Source organism: Pristis pectinata, chromosome 9 (assembly GCF_009764475.1).
Source record: "Pristis pectinata isolate sPriPec2 chromosome 9, sPriPec2.1.pri, whole genome shotgun sequence".
NCBI classification, from domain to species: domain Eukaryota; kingdom Metazoa; phylum Chordata; class Chondrichthyes; order Rhinopristiformes; family Pristidae; genus Pristis; species Pristis pectinata.
Window position 1 is genome coordinate 82,858,243 of NC_067413.1, and position 20,582 is coordinate 82,878,824.

The following is a 20,582-nucleotide window of genomic DNA, read 5'->3' on the forward strand; positions in this document are numbered from 1 at the left end:
AGGTAAAAGGGATAATACCAGAAATTAGAGACCAGTGAGTCTTACGTCAGTGGTGGGCAAAGTATTGGGGAGGATTCTTAGGGACAGGATTTGTGAGCACTTGGGGAAGCATGGTCTTATAAGGGATCGTCAACATGGCTTTGTGAAGGGCAGGTCATGCCTCACGAGCTTAATAGAGTTTTTTGAGGAAGTGACAAGATAAATTGATGAAGACAGTGCAGTGCATGTCGTATACATATATGGATTTTAGCAAGGCGTTTGACAAGGTTCCCATTGTAGGCTCATTCAGAAAGTCATGAGGTATGGGATCCATGGAAAATTGGCTGTGAGGATTCGAAATTGGCTTGCCCACACAAGGCAGAGGGTGATTGTAGGAGGGGAGTATTCAATCTGGAGGTCGGTGACTAGTGGTGTTCCGCAGGGATCTGTTCTGCAACTGCTCCTTGTGATTTTTATAAATGATTAGGATGAGGAAGTGGAAGGATGGGTTGCTAAGTTTGCAGATGACATGAAGGTTGGGGATGTAGAAGATAGTGAAGAAGGTTGTCGTAGATTGCAATGGGATTTAGACAGGATGCAGACCTGGGCAGAGAAGTGGCAGAAGAAGTTCAATCTGGAAAAGTGTGAAGTGATACACCTTGGAAGAGCGAAGTTGAAGGCAGAGTACATGGTTAATGGCAGGATTCTTAGCAGTGTGGAGGAACAGAGAGATCTTGAGGTCCAAGTACATAGATCCCTCAAAGTTGTCTTACAAGTGGATAGGGCAGTTAAGAAGGTGTATGGTGTGCTGGCCTTCATTAGGCCAGGGGATTGAATTCAAGAGCCGAGAGGTATTGTTGCAGCTCTATAAGACTCTGGTTAGACCACACTTGGAATATTGTGTTAAGTTCTGGTCACCACATTATAGGAAGGATGTGGAATCTTTGGAGAGGGTGCAGAGGAGATTTACCAGGATGCTATCTGGTTTGGAGAGCATGTCTTACAAGGAGAAGTTGAGCAAGTTAGGGCTGTTCTCTTTGGAGCGACAGAGGTTGAGGGGAGACTTGACAGAGGAATATATAAGATTATGAGAGGCACAGACAGAGTGGACAACCAGCATCTTTTTCCCAGGGTGGCAATGGCCAATACTAGAGGTCACCCCTTTAAGGTGCCTGGAGGAAAGTTCAGGGGAGATGTCAGAGGTAGTTTTTTTTTACACAGAGTGGTGGGTGCCTGGAATGCACTGCTGGGGGGTCACGGTAGGGGCTGATACGATAGGGTCATTTAAGAGACTATTAGATAGGTACATGGATGAAAGAAAAATAGAGGTTTATGGGGGGGGGGGTGAAGTAGAGAGGGGATCGATTGAATGGGGAATAAGGTTTATCTAGGTCAGCACAACATCGTGGGCTGAAGGGCCCGTACTGTGCTGTACTGTTCTATGTTCATTCCATCTGGACAGGGGATTTCCTGCTTCAAGTTCAACCACCTGGTTACCTAATTTTATCCTCATCAATAATGCCTCCTCCTCTATTGTTAATTGGTACCTTTCTATTCACAAGTGAACACATATACAAAGCACTTATTTGGGACCTTAGCCATTTCCTCTGCCTTCACAAAAAGATTCCTTCTTTGGTCGTTAATAGTCCCATTATTATTTAGATTAATCCGCAACTATTTACTGGTTTATAAATTCTCCTTGGATTAGGTCGGGTATAAACCTTTAATTACCAAACATGTCTGGTTATCTTGGGAGCTCAAAATTAGAATGCTCTTCATTTCCCCTTTCCCAAAATGGTTCTGCTTTTTATCCAAACAACTTCCTCTCTAAAGGCCTTTCATTGTTCCACTATGTTTTACCAACCAATTCTTGGTTCAATCTTATCTGAGCCAGATAATTATTCTGCAGATAATAATGGAACCACTCCCTCAAAGCTGAGGGAGAAATCAGAAAAGTATCAATATTCAATGCTCAAGCACACTGAAGGCCCAAATCATGAGATTCCTTAATCTGCAACCTACATTTTGGGATTGTATGCTTCAATTATTTATCAGCACAATAATAAGTAAAAAAAAGACTTGCGCTACTATAAATAAAAGTTAAAATTTCATTGAAGTTTGGAAATAATGTAAAATGCATTTCATCTTAAAATGCTTTTCAAGATTAAAAACTACTCACTATTTGGCTGATCTGCAAAAGTGACCTTCCGTCCATCCCAGCCCTTTTCAACTGGCTACAAAGTTAAAACAAAAGCATAAATACCCAGTACAAAAGTAACCATTAAATACTATCAAATCTAAAAATACAAAAAAATTAATATCTTATTTCGTATTTCATAATCCACTTGTATTACTTTCTTATCCCTTAGCATTCAATATTAAAAAGAGAAATTAAAATTTATGTTTACCTTTTCCTGTGGATTTTGACTAGGAATTGATGCTTTGTATCCAAGCTGTAGTAACATGGCCTCTGCAGCATTCCGCTTTGCAACTTTCTTGTTTGGACCTGTTCCTGTAGCTATCTCAATGCCTACCTTGACCTAAAGGAACAACATAACAGTTACACATTTCTATTTAATTCCCATTATCCGCATTCACAAAGTCCAGAATAAGATTCTATTAACCATTACAAATAGATATGCATTCAGACATCTAAATGTTTTTTGTATGATCCAAACAAGTACATTTTTTTTAAAATCCGAAGTGAGTGGACATAATAATTAATATTGAACTTTCTTCAAAATCCACTATAATCCTTTTGTTAAGTGTGGTTGAAATGGGTTCATGAGCTGTTCACAAAGAACCCTGCCTGTGATGAAAAAAAGAATATATCTAGATAAACAAAAGCAATTTTGAACTGAAATGCTCTTTAATAGAATAGAAACTTTCATTTACTTTCATTCTTAACCATGCCACATTGCTTCATGCTATCTAGGATTTCAACAATTCCGGATAAAGAGCATTTTCTGTTTCTGTTTTTCACATTTTATATCTCAAGTACCCACTTTTGGTAATTTCAGCTAAAAATAGTGATTTCTTCCACATCAACCTTGTGTTCCCTTGCTGCCTCTTGCGCCTTCCACTATTATCCCTCATCATTTATTCTCTCCAGTTTTCCAGCCCATCTCCTACCATCAGTGACATGAAACATTAACTCTGTTTCTCTCTCCACAGATGGTGCCTGACATACTGAGTATTTCCAGGAGATCATCAGTGACTTCAGGAAGTGGGGCAGAGTACACACCTGTCTGTATCAATGGTGCTGAGGTGGAGATGGCTGAGAACTTCGAGTTCCTTTGTGTAAATATCACTAACAACTTGTCGTGGTCCAGCCACATAGACGCTATGGCCAAGAAAGCACACCAGTGCCTCTACTTCCTCAGAGAGCCAAGGAAATTTAGAATGTCCCTGATGACCCCCACCCAATTTTCACAGATGCACCATAGAAAGCATCCAATCTGGATGCATCACAGCTTGGTATGGCAACAGCTCTGCCCAAGACCACAAGAAATTAGCTGTTACTACACTTTCCACTGCCTTGGGAAAGCAGCCAACATAATCAAGGACCCCTTCCGCCCTGGTCATTCTCTCTTCTCCCCACTTTCATCAGAAACAAAAGCTTGAGAATACATACAACCAGGCTCAAAGACAGCTTCTAACCCACTGTTATAAGACTCGTCATGGCCCTTGCACTTTATTTGTCTACCTGCACTGCACTTTGTCTGTAGCTGTTACACTATATTCTCCATTCCATTTTGTTTTCATTTTGTACTACATTGATGTAGTTATGTATGAAATGATCTGTCTGGATAGCATGCAAACAAAAGCTTTTTACTGTATCTCGGTGCATGTGACAATAATAAACCAATTACCATTGTACTTCAAGGTCATAACGTTAATGGAAATTCTGTTGAACACTAAACTTCTTTCAACATAGAGGGAGCTTTATTCTGTGTTTCATTGTAGAGAATAAAAAATTTACTGGTGCAATTGATTACCTGTGTGATTACTTCATTATTTAATTCAATGCCGCAATCATACTGAAACGTGGGGGAGGAGTATAGAGGAAAATTAAGGCAAGCAGAAAATAATTGAGAAAAATGTAAAAGACAAATCGAGGAAGAACAAAAAGTTTCTTCAAGATGAACTTTCCCAGAAGAGAAGCGGCAGTGAATTAAGCAGTAATTCAAAAGCAAAACACTGAACTGCTGAGTATTTCCTGTTTTTAATTTCAAATTTCCAGAATCTGTAGCATTAGATTTCAGAAAAAAACATTACAGTACTATTTACTGGCTATGGTGGAGTAATACACTCAGTTTCTGAGCAAATAAAAAATATCCAAAAGCTTTTTAAAAAGGTGCCTTTTAGTGCCCTTGCACTTAATTTTAAATAACTCCCTGAAGCCTCACAAATGGATGCAATCAGCAGAAACTCATCATGGTGATTAATTCATTCTGGGAATTTATCCGCAGTTTATTACAGGGGCCGGGTGGTGAGGAGGTGGCACAGAGTGGCCAGCTTCTGTGAAATGGTTTTTTATACTCAGACAAAAAAAAATAAGAAAATTCAACTTGCGCTCAGTATTTATAGATACATATTGCTTGAAATGTTTGCATTGGTTTTTCAGAAATTGTGAAAATGATGTTGGGGTCTCACAGAAATTCCAGGCCGGGACCTGATATAGTAGTATCATCTTTTCACAGAGAAACACAAGTGGGAAATTAACAATGAGAAATAAAAGTCCACAGAGGAGCTCGTATCAAATATGTAGATGGATGAAACAATTCAAATTAATACAGACAAATACAGGACCAGTGTACAAGTGCAGAGAGAAAAATGTGGATTTATATCATGCCTTTTAGAATATCCCAAGCTGCTTCATGGACAAAGATTGCTTTTGAAGTGTGGCTATTGCGAGTCTTTTTCCTAGTTAATGCTTACAAAACCAAAGCAGTGCTGAAATAACTGACCAATTATTCTTATTTATACATTTTAGGTGAGACAAAACTGGCAGGCAGGAAACCAGGAGAACTTGGCCTATTCGTAAGCGTGCCATGGGATTGTGATTGCTGTCAAGGGAGGCAGACAGGTCTCTACCTTTAAAGATAGCTCTGCCAACAATGCAGCCCCAATGCTATACTGCTTTGTGGTGCTAATCTAGATTATGTGCTGGAGCATGAATGATTCAGAAGCAAAATTGCTACAAGTACGTCAAAATGACACTTGGTTAAATCTTGTGAGAATCACACCACTGAAATATCAGGTCATTATAAAAACAGTTATCAATAAAATATATTGGATACTGGAGCTCATGTTGAGGACACTGAACAAATTAATATTAAGATTATTAAAAATAATGCATACATTTGAAAGCACAAAACAAAGGATGGCCAAGATTAATGCAGGCCCATCGAAAATAATGTGTTAAGTGGCTCAATTCAATTTTGCTGATGGAATGACTGTGGAAAGATAAGATACTGGTCTTTAAAATGAGAGAGATATACAAGTCTGAAATAGGCAACACATTTAAATTCAAGAATAGTGATGAGGAAAAAAATAACAACTGAAAAATTATTCACAAGCTCCAAAAACAAGTGGTGCTATACAATTGGAAATTGGGTTAACCCAGACTGCAGCAATGCCGCTTATATTTCCAGGTGCCACTCCAGCCACAAGGAAATGTGTCATCTAATTTACTGGCAGGAGTTTTGTTCTCCCTTACAATTTTCATCTGGCATAAAATCCCCCCAAAAGTGTAACATGCAAGATTTGTCCACAGTGAGATGCTCTGAAAATTGACAGTTCTTATGTAGTCACAGAAAAACCAAGTTTTACTGACTCTCACTATTCAAAGGGCAACACTCAACTGCATCCTTGGTCCTCACTAAGACCTGTTACTTCATACATGTGACCTGACTGCTTTGGTCATTGAGGTCAGGGTCATAGTCACTCTCAGCCAAGTAGTTGCTGCTGACGCTTGCCGCAGCTCTCAGTATTCTGCTCATCATTACATGACAGAGGTCATCCAAACTCCATACTCAAGAGTAAGAGACTTATGTTATAATGACACAGAAGGCAGCCTTTTGACCTACCTACTTTACGTTCAGATCATAGAATGAAGTGCATACGAACATATGCCTATATTGCAGGATTCACCAAAATCCTTAGAAAGACCCCCTGGCAACTTGTTGTAGCCTTGGAGGTAACATGCAATTTTGTAGCCCTTTAAGTGCTAAGCTAGTAATAGTTAAAACGATATAGCATCATGGCACACATGCAGGTTGCACTGCACATTTGAATCTTAATGTAATTTCAAATTTAAATCCTGTCAATGGATCCCAAATGTCTAATGCATTACCAGTTATATACTGACAAATGCAAGATGGCCATCAATGACATCTGCACCTTCTGAAATGCTACAGAGCTTTGAAATTGGGCTGCTTATTAAGATGGAAACATAATGAAAGTGATAAACATATTGACTTGCTTGATGCATCTGAAGCACCAAATTGGCTGATACTGCAGCTGAACCTTAAAGCTAAATGCAAAAGTATCAGTTGAAGGGAATGAACTGCCCTGTGCTAGCATGATTTTGTAACTCCCTCTACATTGCTCCAATGCAGAGGCAATCCCCAGTCAACTTGGTGAATGGACATGGTTGTGTCCGAGCATCTTTGTATGCCTTCTTTAATGATGATCATCTTCAGACATGAAGTCCCATGCTATCGGAAAAATTATCATTTAAAAATTCTGCTTGTGCATCTTTAAGAGGTCTTTACACTACGTGTAATTTTTTTTGTCAATCTTTAACTCCCACTTTCAATGCTTGGCAGGACTTCCACACAAAAAAAAACAGAAAATGAACAGCAGCATTTCAGTGGCCTTGTTACAGTGGAATCTGTAATTGGTGGAAAAAAAACATGAATTTTCCCAAGTGAAAAATGCCACAGTGAGGGTTACAAACAGGATGTCAGTGTAATCAGTAAACTACAGTTCTCTCATTCCTACTTACCCAATCAGTGTGGGCAACAGATCGGCATTCCCACTACTTTGAAGATCCATTCATATTACTTTGTAAAGGATTAAGGGAATTCAAAAATAACTGCCTTTTGCACAATGTATTTCATTGTCAGATGACATAATCACCTCTTTCCTCTTTTCCCGAACTATGTATGCTATTCTGATGTGCTGACGGACTATAAAATCACTATTTGTCGTGAATCACCACCGTTTCTATTAATGGTGCCTGATGTAACAATGGCATTTAAAATCATTGGATTTTTTAGTATTTTTCTGTAAATGTCAATTGGTTTTATTATATCTAAAAATAGTATCATAAGATAACTTCAAATTTAATTCACAATGTAATTAACCAGGACCGTAAAGGAAAATGCATGAATTACAGATATATACAGTCAAGGGGAATAAAGTTTATGGAGATGTTGTTTTATTCCTTTTCAAAAAAACATTCCAAGACCAATGCTGACTTAAAATATTAACTGATATTTCCAGTAAAATGTCACCTCAGTGGCCAGTTAAGAATCAATGACGCAGGTAAATGGTTGACATGTGCATTGCATACTTGTGAAATAAAGTGACCATATGAAGTTATTCTGCCGTGAACAGGAGAGTGGTTGCCAGAGATGCAAGAGTGAATCTGGAAGTTGCAAAGGTAATGGTCCCTTTGGAGTACTGTACGGGGAGGGGAAAGGAAGATGTTTCTGGTGGTAAAATCTCATTGAAGGTGGAGGAAATTGAAAGAATCAATCTTAGTAAGAACCAGTGTTAAGTATTCTGCCAATACTTTAAAATAAAGTTTTCAAATTCTCCCTGTGGCTGGATGGGTTTCCCCGGGTCATCTGGTTTTCTCTCACATCCCAAGGACATGCAGATTGTTAGGTTAATAGGCTACTGCAGGCAAGCTACCATCAGGAAAAGAGGTGAGTCTCTGTGCATGTGCTTCTGAGTTTCACCATGGAAGAGTCTAAAAGAGGCACATTTGCAAATTGTTACTAATTGATATGCTAATTAACAGCAGTGAATAAAAGGCAGGTAGGTATAAGCGAAGCGGCCATTTTGGGAGCGGCCATTGTGCGAGGGGACCAGTGTTAGAGTGGAACGCTTGAGGGTTTGGCTCAAGAGGCTTTGGTGAGAGGAGTCAGAGGCTAAAGTAAGTCTCTGGTAAGTTTTCTTTCTTTCTTTGATTTTTCCTTTAGTGCCAGGCTAGAGTAGTTAGAATGGCTCCGGGGTCAGTGGTGTGTTCATCTTGTGAGATGTGGGAGTTCTGGGAGACATCCAGTCATCCAGCTGCAGCTCCTTACAGACCGTGTTAGGGAACTGGAGCTGCAGCTGGATGACCTTTGGCTCCTATGGGGGAACAAGGAGTTCATAGATAAGAGCTACAGGGAGGCAGTCACTCCAAAGCTGCAGGAGGCAGGTAGCTGGGTGACCGTCAGGAAAAGGAAGGAGAATAGGCAGTAGTGCAGAGTACACCTGTGGCCATTCCCCTGAATAACAGGTATACCACTTTGGATACTGGTTGGGGAGACGACCTACCGGGGTAAGCCGCAGTGAGCCTGGTTGTGTGGCACAGAAGGGAAGGGGGGAGAAGAGGAGAGCAATAGTTATAGGGGATTCCACAGTATGGGGGGGGGGGGGGGGGGCCGACCGGAGATTCTGTGGACGTGTAAGAGACTCCTGGATGGTATGTTGCCACCCAGGTGCCAGGGTCAGGGATGTCTCAGTTTGGGTCCACAGCATTCTGAAGGGGGAGGGCAAACAGCCAGAGGTCATGGTACATATTGGTATCAATTACATAGGTAGGAAAAGAGATGAGGTCCTGAAGAGGGAATATAGGGAGCTAAGTAAGAAGCTGAAAAGCAGGACCTCAAGGGTAGTAATCTCTGGATTGCTGCCTGTGCCATGCGCCAGTGAATAGGTTGATTTGGCAGATGAATGCGTGACTGAGAAATTGGTGCGGGGGATAGCGTTTCAGATTTTTTGATCATTGGGATCTCTTCTGGGGAAGGTACGACCTGTACAAAAAGGACAGGTTACACCTGAACTGGAGGGGGACCAATATTCTTGCAGGCAAGTTTGCTAGAATTGTTGGGTAGGGTTTAAACTAGTTTGGCAGGGGGATGGGAAACCGAGTGCTAAGTCAGAGGTTAGTGCATTTGGTGTACAAATAGATGCAGTGTGTAGAAAGACTGCGAGGAAGGATAGGTAGTTGAAAGGGCAAAATTGCAGTCAGTTGGATGGGCTGAAGTGTGTCTACTTTAATGCGACAAGTATCAGGAACAAGGCTGATGAACTTAGCGCATGGGTAAATACACGGAACTACGACATTGTGGCCATTACAGAGGCTTGGCTGTCGCAAGGGCAGGAATGGCTGCTGGATATTCTGGGGTTTAGATGTTTCAAAAGGGACAGGGACAGAGGTAAAAGAAGTGGGGGAGTGGCTTTGCTGATCAGGGACAGCATCACAGCTGTAGAAAGGAAGGATATCCTGGAGGGATCATCTACTGAGTCAGTGTAGGTGAAAGTCGGTAACAGGAAGGGAGTGATCACTCTATTGGGAATATTCTACAGACTCCCCCAGTAGCAGTAGAGACACTGAGGAGCAGATCGGGAGGCAGATTTTGGAGAAGTGCAAAAATAACAGGGTTGTTGTCATGGGTGATTTCAACTTCCCTAATATTGATTGGCACCTCCTTAGTGTAAAGGGGATAGATGGGGTGGAGTTTGTTACGTGTGTCCAGGAAGGATTCCTGACACAGTATGTGGACAGGCCGACTAGAGGAGAGGCCATACTGGACCTGGTACTAGGCAATGAGCCTGGTCAGGTTTCAGATTTCTTGGTGGGAGAGCATTTTGGAGACAGCGACCATAACTCCTTGACCTTTACCATAGCCTTGGACAGGGATAGGAGCAAACGATATGGGAAAGTATTTAATTGGGGCTGGGGAAATTACGATGCTATTAGGCAGGAACTTGGGAGTGTAAATTGGGAACAGATGTTCTTGGGGAAGTGCACAGCGGAAATGTGGAGGTTGTTTAAGGAATACTTGCATGGGGCTCTGGATAAGTTTGTCTCATTGAGGCAGGGTAAGGATGGTAGAGTGAAGGAACCATAGTTGACAAGAGACATAGAACATCTTGTCAAGAGGAAGAAAGAAGCTTACCTGAGGTTTAGAAAGCAAGGATCAGACCAGGCTCTGGAGAGTTACAAGGTAGCCAGGAGGGAGCTTAAGAATAGACTTAGAAGAGCCAGAAGGGGGCATGAGAAGGCCTTGGCGAGTAGGAGTAAGGAAACCCCAAGGCATTCTACACGTATATGAAGAATAGGAGGATAACTATAGTGAGGGTTGGACTGATCAAGGATAAAAGAGGAAACGTGCCTGGAGTTGGAAGAGGTAGGGGAGGTCCTTAATGAATACTTTGCTTCAGTATTCACCAGAGATAGATAGACCTTGACGTTTGTGAGGATGGTGTACTACAGGCTGATATACTCGGGCACGTTGACGTGAGGAAAGAGGATGTGCTGGAAATTTTGAAAAACATTAGGATAGATAAGTCACTGGGGCCGGATGGGATATATCCAAGGTTATTACAGGAAGCAAGGGAAGAGATTGCTGCACCTTTGGCGATGATCTTTGCATCCTCACTGGCTACAGGAGTAGTGCCAGATGTTTGGAGGGTGGCAAATGTTGTTCCTTTGTTCAAGAAAGAGAGTAGGGACAACCCTGGGAATTACAGGCCAGTGAGTCTTACTTCAGTGGTGGGCAAATTACTGGAGAAGATTCTTAGAGACAGGATTTATGGCCATTTGGAGAAGCATAGGCTGATTAGGGACAGCCAGCAGGGCTTTGTGAGGGGTAGGTCGTGCCTCACAAGCCTGATTGAATTCTTTGAGGATGTGACAAAACACATTGATGAAGGTCGAGCAGTGGATGTGGTGCACATGGATTTCAGTAAGGTGTTTGATAAGGTTGCTCATGGAAGGCTCATTCAGAAAGTCAGGAGGCATGGGATCCAGGGAAACTTAGCTGTGTGGATTCAGAATTGGCTCACCCAAAGAAGACAGAGGGTGGTGGTAGATGAAGCGTATTCTGCCTGGAGGTCGGTGACCAGTGGTGTTCTGCAGGAATCTGTTCTTGGACCCCTGCTCTTTGTGATTTTTTATAAATTACTTGGATGAGGATGTGGAAAGGTGGGTTAGTAAGTTTGCAGATGACACAAAGGTTGGTGGTGTTGTGGATAGCGTAGAAGGTTGCTATAGGTTACAACAGGACAGTGAAAGGATGCAGAGCTGGGCTGAGAAGTGGCAGATGAAGTTCAACCCAGAAAAGTATGAAGTGATACATTTTGGAAGATCGAATTTGAAGGCAGAATACAAGGTTAATGGCAGGACTCCCAGCAATGTGGAGGAACAGAGGGATCTTGGGGTCCACGTCCATAGATCCCTCAAGGTTGCCGTGCAGGTTGATAGGGTTGTTACGAAGGCGTATGATGTGTTGGCCTTCATTAGTCGGGGTATTGAATTCAAGAGATGCCAGGTAATGCTGAAGCTCTATAAAACTCTGGTTAGACCACGCTAGGAGTATTGTGTTCAGTTCTGGTCACCTCATTATAGGAAGGATGTGGAAGCTTTAGAGAGGGTGCAGAGGAGATTCCTGAGTGTTGGGGATGACCTGCTGAGTGTTCCAGCATTTTCTGTTTTTATTTTGGGTGGTTAAGAAGGCATATGGAATACTTGCCTTCATTAACTGAGCCACAGAATATAAGAGCAGGGAGGTTATGGTACAAATTTATAAAACATTGGTTTGGCTGCAGCTGGAATAATATGTATAATTCCAGCAGCCAAACTGTAGGAAGAATGTGACTGCACTGGAGATGTTGCAGAGGAGATTCACCAGGACGTTGCTTGGATTGGAACGTTTCAGTTATGAAGAGGGACTGCATAGGCTGAGTTTTTTTCCCCTGGAGCAGAGGACGCTGATGGAGGACTTGGTAGAGGTAAAATCTGCCATCTTATGGAGCCAGATCTTCAGCCTAGGCACAGTGGAAAAGACAAAACTGCCATTGGCTGAGGAAGTGAGATGGCTTTGAACTCTTTTACATTCGGCTCTCTCAAGGACAGTACTAGACAGATTATCACATTTCAGTTTGCAGCTCACTATTAAGTTCAGAGACATGGTCTTTGCAAAGCGAAATAATTTCATTTTGTCAGAGAGAAGCACACAGAATGAGCATGAAGCTTTGCAATTTTTGCAAGTTCCCATGGTGCAGGGTACCATTCACTGCATGAACATTTGTGAACATCACATGTTGATTCTACAATTCACCAGAACCGAAAGGCATTCCACTCCTTCAAGATACAGCAGGTATGTGATCATGGCAGTACAGAATTCAGGTCAAAGCTTGTTATTTTTGCAGCAATCATGGTGCCTTCCTTGGCCCCTGAAGTATCCAGCTAACCAATGCAGCACTGTCTGGACTATATAATTACTATTAGCAAGCAACATAAAGTTGGCACATGGCCCACATTCCACTGATTGGATGCAGGTTAATTGTGATCATTGCTCCCATTTTTGCAGGCTATTAGATGTAGCCTAATTCTCCAAAATCTGCTGCCCATAGATTCATTATATAAATCGGCACTATAAACTGCCACTTGATTCACGTTTACAATAGCATTTCCATCACTGCAGTACCCATTTGCAGCATCCTGGGGATCACCACTGACCAGATATTTAACTGGACCAGCCAAGGAAGTACAAGTAAGACCAGTTCAAAGGCTGGGTATTTCACAATGAATAACCTAATTCCCAACTCCAAAATAAATCCTTTGCACTATCTACAACACACAAGCCAGGAGCATATTGAAATATTCTTGGCTTGGCTGGATATGTACAGCTCCACCACTTGTCAAGAAACTCAACATCAGTCAGGACCCCATCCACCACACTAAATATTCACATGATAGGCCGCACTGTTTACTAATCTGTAAAATATACTGTAGTAAGTTGACAAACTTTCTACAACAGTGCTTTCCAAACACCCAATCTCTTGTGCTCAGAAAAGCAACAGCAACAAGCACAGGTTTGCCATCACAAGATGGTATGACAAGAAAGACTGAAAGGTAGGACAGCAAGGGACAGGCTAATAAACATGGTGGGACTGATGGGCTGAAATATTCTTATTTCAATGCTAGGAGCATTACGGGTAAGGAGGATGAACTCAGAGACTGGATCAGGACATGGAATTACGATGTTGTTGTCATTATAGAGACCTTGTTGCATGAGGGACAGGACTGGCAGCTCAACATTTCTGGGTTTCATTGTTTTAGACGTTATAAAAAGGAGGGTAGAAGAGGTGAAGGGGTTGCACTACTGATGAGGGAGAATGTCACAGCAGTACTCAGAGAGGACGTACTGGAGGGCTCATTCACAGAAGCAATTTGGGTAGAGCTCAGAAATAGGAAATGTGCAATTATGCTGATGGGCCCCCCAAAAGCCACCAAGAGGTAGAGGAACACATCTGTGGACAGAGTATGGAAAGATGTAGAAACAACAGGGTTATCATAGTGGGGGACTTTAACTTCCCCAGTATTGATTGGAATTTCCTTAATACTAGCAGCTTAGATGGGGCAGGATTTCTTCAGTGCACCCAAGAGGGGTTCTTGCGGAAAGTCCAACTAGAGGAGAGAGAACATACGGGACCTAGTTTTGGGAAATGAGCCAGGCCAGGTAACAGACCTGATAGTGAGTGAACATTTTGGGAATAGTGACCACAACTCATTATGTTTTAAGATAGTTATGAGTACAGACATAATTGGGTCTTGCAGGAAGGTACTAAATTGGGGGAGGGCAAATTACAACAGGATAAGACAGGAGCGTTGATTGGGAGCAGATGCTGTTGGACAAGTCCACATCTGTTATGTGGGAGTTGTTTAAAGAGCAGCTAATCAGAGTTCAGGATCGGCATGTTCTGGCAAGGAGCAAGGACAAGGATGGTAAGGTAAGGGAACCTTGAATGACCTGGGAGGTCCTACATTTAGTCAGGAAGAGAAAGGAAGCATACGCAAGGTTTAGGAAGCTAGAATCAGACTGGGCCCTTGTGGAATATAAAGACAGCAGGAAAGTGCTCAAGCAGGTGATTAGGAAGGCCAAAAGGGGCCATGAAATGTCCTTGGCAAGCAGGATCAAGGATAATTCCAAGGCATTTTATATTAAGAAAAAGAGGTTAACTAAGGAGATGGTAGGTCCATTCAAGGGTAAAGGAAGGAATTTGTGCTTGGAGTCAGTGCAAATGGCTGAGGAACTAAATGAGTACTTTGCTCCAGTATTTACCAAGGAGAAGGATTTGGGGGACAGTGAAAACAGAGTGGGGCATGCTAATATGCTGGGACATCTTAAGATTAAAGAGGAGGTAGTACTGTGTCTTCTGAAAAGCATTAAGGTGGATAAGTCCCCAGGGCCTGATGGCAAATATCCCAGAATATTTGAAAGAAGTGAGGAGATTGCTGGGGCTTTGACAAAGATCTTTGTGTCCTCACTAGCAACAGGCAAGGTCCTGGAGGACTGGAGAGTAGCAAACATTGTGCCTTTGTTCGATAAGGGAAATAGGGATAATCCAGGTAATTATAGGCCAGTGAGCCTCACATCAGTGGTAGGGAAGCTATTGGAGAGGATACTGAGGGATAGGATTTATGCACATTTGGAAAGGCACAGCCTGCTCAGGGACAGTCAGCATGGCTTTGTGCAGGGCAGGTCATGCCTTACAAAATTGGCTGAGTTTTTTGAGGAGGTGACAAAGATGCTTGACAAGGGCAAGGCAGTAGATGTTATCTACATGGACTTTAGTTGGGCACTTGATAAGGTCCCTTGTGGTAGGTTGATTCAGAAGATACAGATGCATGGGATCTAGGAGGAATTGCAAGTTTGGATTTGGAACTGGCTTGCCCATAGAAGAAAGAGCAGGGGTGGAAGGCTGTTATTCTGGCTGAAGGTCCGTGACCAGTGGTGTTCCACAAGGATCAGATTTGGATGAAAATGTAGATGGGTAGATAGCAAGTTTGTGGATGACACCAAGAATGGTGGAGTTGTGGACAGTGTAAAGGACTATAAAAGAATACAGTGGGATATAGATCAGTTACAGATATGGGCAGATGGAGTTTAATCCAGGCAAGTGTGAAGTGTTGCACTTTGGGAGGTCAAATGAAAGGAGAAAGTATACAATTAATGGTAGGCCCCTTAACAGCATTGAGTTACAGAGGGATCTTGGTGTCCAGGTCCATAGTTCACTGAAAGTGGCTACACAAGTAGATAAGGTGGTAAAGGATGCTCATGGAATGCTTGCCTTCATTGGTAGGGGTGTTGAGTATAAGAGTAAGGAAGTCAAGCTGCAGCTATATAAACCTTTAGTCAGACCGCACTTGGAGTATTGTGTGCAGTTCTGGTCACCCCATAATAGGAAGGATGTGGAGACTGTGGAAAGGGTGCAGAAGAGATTTACCAGGATGCTGCCTGGATTAGAGGATATGAGCTAAAAGGAAAGGTTGGACAGACTTGGGTTGTTCTCTCTAGAGTGTCAGAGGCCAAGGGGAGACCTGATAGAGGTTTTTAAAATTATGAGAGGCATAGATAGGGTAAACAGTAAGAATGTTTTCCCCCAGGGTAGAAATGTCAAATACCAGAGGACATGCTTTTAAGGTTAGAAGGGGGAAGTTTAAAGGCGAAGTGAAGGGCAAGTTTTTTTTTAAATGCTGAGAGTGATAGGTTCCTGGGATGGGTTACCGGGGTGGTAGTGCAAGCAGGTGGTTTGGTGGAGTTAAAGAGGATTTTAGAGAGACAAATGAATATGAAAGAATGGAGGGATATGGATGATATACAGGAGGAAGACATTTAGTATAAATTAGCATCAAGATCGGCACAACATTGTAGGCCGAAAGGCCTATCCAGTGCACTACTGTTCTATAAATTAAGGTTGTAAACAATCTGATTCAACCTGAGATGGCGATAGAAGAGGGAGATGGAATTAAAGTCATGGAGAGAGATTTTCGAACAATGTATGAAGGTGGCAGATTCAACAGTCCAGGTGAAGGAAAATGGGACTCTTTCAGGACAATTTCATATTTCTCACAATATAGAAGAAACCCATTCAGCAAATACAGTTTATACTGGCTCTCAGAGCAATCCCAAAAATAGCATTCCCCTGATTACTTGCCCAAGTAACCTGACAACACAGAGGCAGTAAATGTGTCGAGCGAGTTGAAAGGTAAATCTCTTTGAGCCTTCACTTTTTCTAACTTTTCACCGGTTGGACAGTGCTCTCGGCCAAGTACTTTATGTTGAAAGTGGACCTCACATATATCTGCATTGAAGTCCATTTGCCCCAGTTTGCCACACACTTAATCTACTAATATCTCCTTGTAATGTAATGTCTTTATCTATAAACCCTACAAGCAGCATTCATGGTAGCTTTTGCATTTATATATGCCTTATTGTTACTAAGTTTGGTTTAAAGAGTTCTAGTCTCTGAAGAGTACGAACAGCTTCTGATCATCTGTCATCTTACCTATTAACAGACCTGAGCAATCTTAATGGACAGACTGGCTCATTGCACTGAAATCCACCCACTTAAATCTAGAAACTTAGCAGCTGCTTTGTGTTCTCCCTTTCAAAAACTACAACTGCATTAGGATCACTATCGAATAAATGTTGTGTTACTTGCTAGGTTTTTAAATAAATCTGTCTCATTACTTACGAGAAAAATTGTTGCAGGAAACAATCTCAAACATACTCAAGAAGTTCTGTCATTGTGAATTTACCTACTTATCCTAAATTGGACATATGTTGAAATTTCTATTAAAACTACCTTACTAATGTACTTATCTATTCTGTGCATTTATATATTCTATCATTCTACACTATTCCCACTAAAGTCTTAAATTATTTTCTGTTCTTTTTGATTTTATACATAAAGTCTCCAGTGTCTCTTGTCTCTGGCTTTTGCTTCCCTCATCATTGAGTGATTTCAGCCTTAATTACAAAGTACTCACCCATCCACAATTTTTTATTTCCTTTCTACAAATTTTTTATTTAGTTCTGCAGCCTTATTTCAGTAATGGTTTCCATGCCAGGTCCTTTAAGTTGAACACACCTGCGTTTCATTTCTCTGTGTGCTTGTATAAATGCTCATTTGGACTACATGTTCTAATATATCCTGCTCTAATGTTTTACTTACAATTCTTATCCCTCTCTCCTGGTTTAACTATACTAACACTTACTGTGTTTCCTTTAACTGTCGTGACTAAAGCACAGTTTGAATCACTCTTTTGCAGTAGTGTAGCTGTTAGCATAATGCCATGACAGCGCCAGCGACCCAGGTTCAATTCCTGCCGCTGTCTGTAGGATTTTGTACGTTCTCCCCATGACTGTGCGGGTTTCCTCCGGGTGCTCCGGTTTCCTACCACATTCCAAAGACGTACGGGTTAGGAAGTTGTGGGCATGCTATGTTGGCGGCGGAAGCGTGGCGACACTTGCAGGCTGGCCCCAGAACACTCTACGCAAAAGATGCATTTTACTGTGTGTTTTGATGTACGTGACTAATAAAGATCTTATCTTGTCTTTTTCTTTTATTTTAGAATGATTATTTATAGTTTTTTTTTCCTGAAACTCTCTTGTCACTACTCAATTTATCATTCCTAGCTCACATTAGGTAGAGTGAATTCCAATAGTACATCTTTTTTCCTGTCTACATTGCAGTGAGATCATCTCTCATTCCTCCAGATCCCAGAGTACAGGCCTCTTCTGTTTAACTGCTCCTCCTAGGACAAACCACTGATCCTAAGAATCAACCTGGTGAACCTTCCCTGCACTTCCTCAGTTGTAACTATATTGTTCCTTTGGTAAAGACTGCAGACATGCATGCAATATTCCAGATGCAATCTCACCAGGGCACCATATGATTACAGCAAGCTGTCTCTACTTTTGTATTCAAATCCTCTTGCAATAGAGGCTGCCATTCCAACTGTTCTCCATTTTGGAGGTAAAACCAACACACTTTTCCCCCTTTGTACCACATTTCCACTCTCAAATTTTAAATTGTACATTCTGTTCATGATTGCCTATTTATGACTATTTTCTGTGGTTACTCTGTAGTTGCTGAAGGCTAAAGTTCAGTGAGTTAGATTGATAAAATGTGTGCACAGTTTATTTATCACAGGTCTATGTAAAGATAGCTTTAAATTTTTATTGAGGGGAGGGGAGTGGGTATAAAACCTTGCACAATTTTTGCCTATTTTCAGATGACTGGGGTTGCTTGACTGTCCATAGTGGTTTCACTGTGTCTGAATGGACTAAATTAAATTAGTTAATATTTTAATATCATTCTTCATAGTTCCATAGTTCTACATGTGAAAGATATAGAAGTACTTTATAATGTGGTCTGAACTTTCAGGAAAACTTAGAATAAAGATGCCACTTTTGTAGAGTTTGTTTTTCACAATTGTAATGATAAATCATATTTAATAATTCCACAAAGCATCTAGACAATGTACCTGCATAACAAACTCTCTGCGACGAGGAAGACCTTTTTCTGATAATAGAAGATACTCTGGTTCTTTCTCCTTCTTTGCTTGCTGTATCTGGGCCAGTCGACTGATGGGATTCATACCTTGGCCATATTCTGGACCAGTCTGCAACAGAAGTACTTCATAAATGGAAGATACACAATGAAATGTATTTGTACTGGGTGGAGAGAGAAGACTAAGATACATAAGTCACTTCAGTAGTGACAAGTAGATCTCCTAATGCCTCAATTATTGACAGCAACACTTAATAATGCAACAAAAATTTGAAGATAACAATTTCATTTGTTGTCTATAATGGGTCATATAGTTCTAGTCAGGATCACAGAATATGTTATAACATTGGGCCAGATTGTAACTCTATCTGATGTGCTGCCTGTACTCAGCCCTATGCTAATCCCACGGTTAGCTGCCGTGGCACCTCTTGAAATTCATAGTACTGGAGGGCTCCGCTCAATACCCGTAATATAATGCAGAGCAGGTCACGAGGGGCAACCAGGTCTCAGGCAGCAGAACCAAAGTCTCTGTCCCCAGGACCAGCCTTACAATCTTTGAAGGCTCACTCCTGCAATGGCAGTTTCTTTACTTTTAAACATCTCTGATAGTCAGAGACACGGAAAATGTTTATTTCAATTTGAAAAATGCAAAACAAAACAGAAACTTAAAGCAATATTAAACTACTGCCAAAACAAAACTGCTGGAGGAACTCAGCGGGTCGGGGATCATCTGTGGACGCAGAGGGATGGTCGATGTTTCGGGTCAAGATTCTGCATCAGGACTGAGAGTGTAGAGGGAAGATAGCCAGTATAAAGAGGTGAGAGGGAGGGGGGAGACAGGGGCTGGTAGGCAATTGGTAGAACTAGGTGAAGAGGGATAGAGCCAGGTGGGGGAGGGAAGGGTGGAGTTAGCACCAGAGGCAGGGAGGCGCAGGGAAGAAAACAGAGTGCTGCAGATTATGGAATCTGAAATGAAAGGAGGGTGAAGAGGAACCAGATAAGGGAGGGATGGCAGCTGCAGTCTATTGTGTCTCCAATATTAAACTACTGTAAATTAATGAATATTGATTATAATGTGAAATGAAGATGACAAAACAAAAAATTTAACCATTTTAACAAAGATTAGCAACTTCATGCAAAAGAATGGAGGTTGCCACTAGCACCCAACCTTGGCTGGTGTAAAGCTGAGGGGCAGGATGAGAACTTAATTCAGCCCTTCAGCTCAGTTTGTTCTGGAATCACCACTGGATTCAATCAGCAAGTCCTGTGGACACCTAACTTTCAGCGTGCTTCCAACTTTCACATTCAGCTTCTACATTGCTGTGTGCTGATGCAGAAGTTGAAGACGTGCTAAACTTCAGAGGACAGCGCATTGGATCCCAATGACCCGCATCCTGTGGGTTAAGGAGACCTAATCTTAGATTGAAATACCATTTACTCTGGTATCCAGTGATCCCCACTTTCAACTGGCACCTACCAAAGCTCTTCAAAGGCGTTTAGGGTTGCAAGTAAGTCCTTCGCTGAAGGCAAATAAAATCACAAACAACAATTCTATTTTGAAAAATTAATTTTATTTTGAATTTAGTTTGAAATCTTTATAGCACCAGTTAGAGAGGCAGAACATGAACATGAGAGCAGTTGGGGAGAGAGAGAGAGTTGGGGGGGAGAGAGAGAGTTGGGGAGAGAGAGAAGGCGGGAGAGAGAGAGGGGGAGGGGGGGAGAGAGAGGGGGGGAGAGGGGAGGAGGGGAGGAGGGAGAGGGTGCTTGTTCTGCATCACTAATATTGGCTCCGTTTTTCTGCCTCCATTAGCACTACCTGCCACCTAACCTGCTGGGCATTTCCTATTGCTCTGCATTTCTCAACTTTTACGTTCCTTTGTGTTTCTCATCTTTTTTTAAATTTAATATTCCCATTATTGCATTTAAACCCTTTCATCAGCTTACATCCTTCTCTCTCTTATAGTCTGTTCAACAGTACAGCCACTGTTTTGGATGCTTTAGAGCACTTCCAC

The 20,582-nt window shown here is 41.8% G+C and overlaps 1 protein-coding gene across 3 annotated transcripts in view; it reads right to left on the reverse strand.

Annotated features, from left to right (window-relative positions):
- stau2 (staufen double-stranded RNA binding protein 2) overlaps positions 1-20,582 on the reverse strand; it is a 211,545-nt gene that overhangs the window by 93,507 nt on the left and 97,456 nt on the right. For all 3 annotated transcript variants that reach the window (XR_007956897.1, XM_052023204.1, XM_052023203.1), the window contains 3 exons: positions 18,545-18,682; positions 2,388-2,519; positions 2,159-2,213 (listed from right to left, as the gene is read on the reverse strand). Coding sequence is in view for 2 of the 3 variants with exons in the window: in XM_052023204.1 (XP_051879164.1) it covers positions 2,159-2,213; positions 2,388-2,519; positions 18,545-18,682 (325 nt within the window). In the remaining variant the exon portion in view is untranslated. The remainder of the gene's footprint in view (positions 1-2,158; positions 2,214-2,387; positions 2,520-18,544; positions 18,683-20,582) is intronic.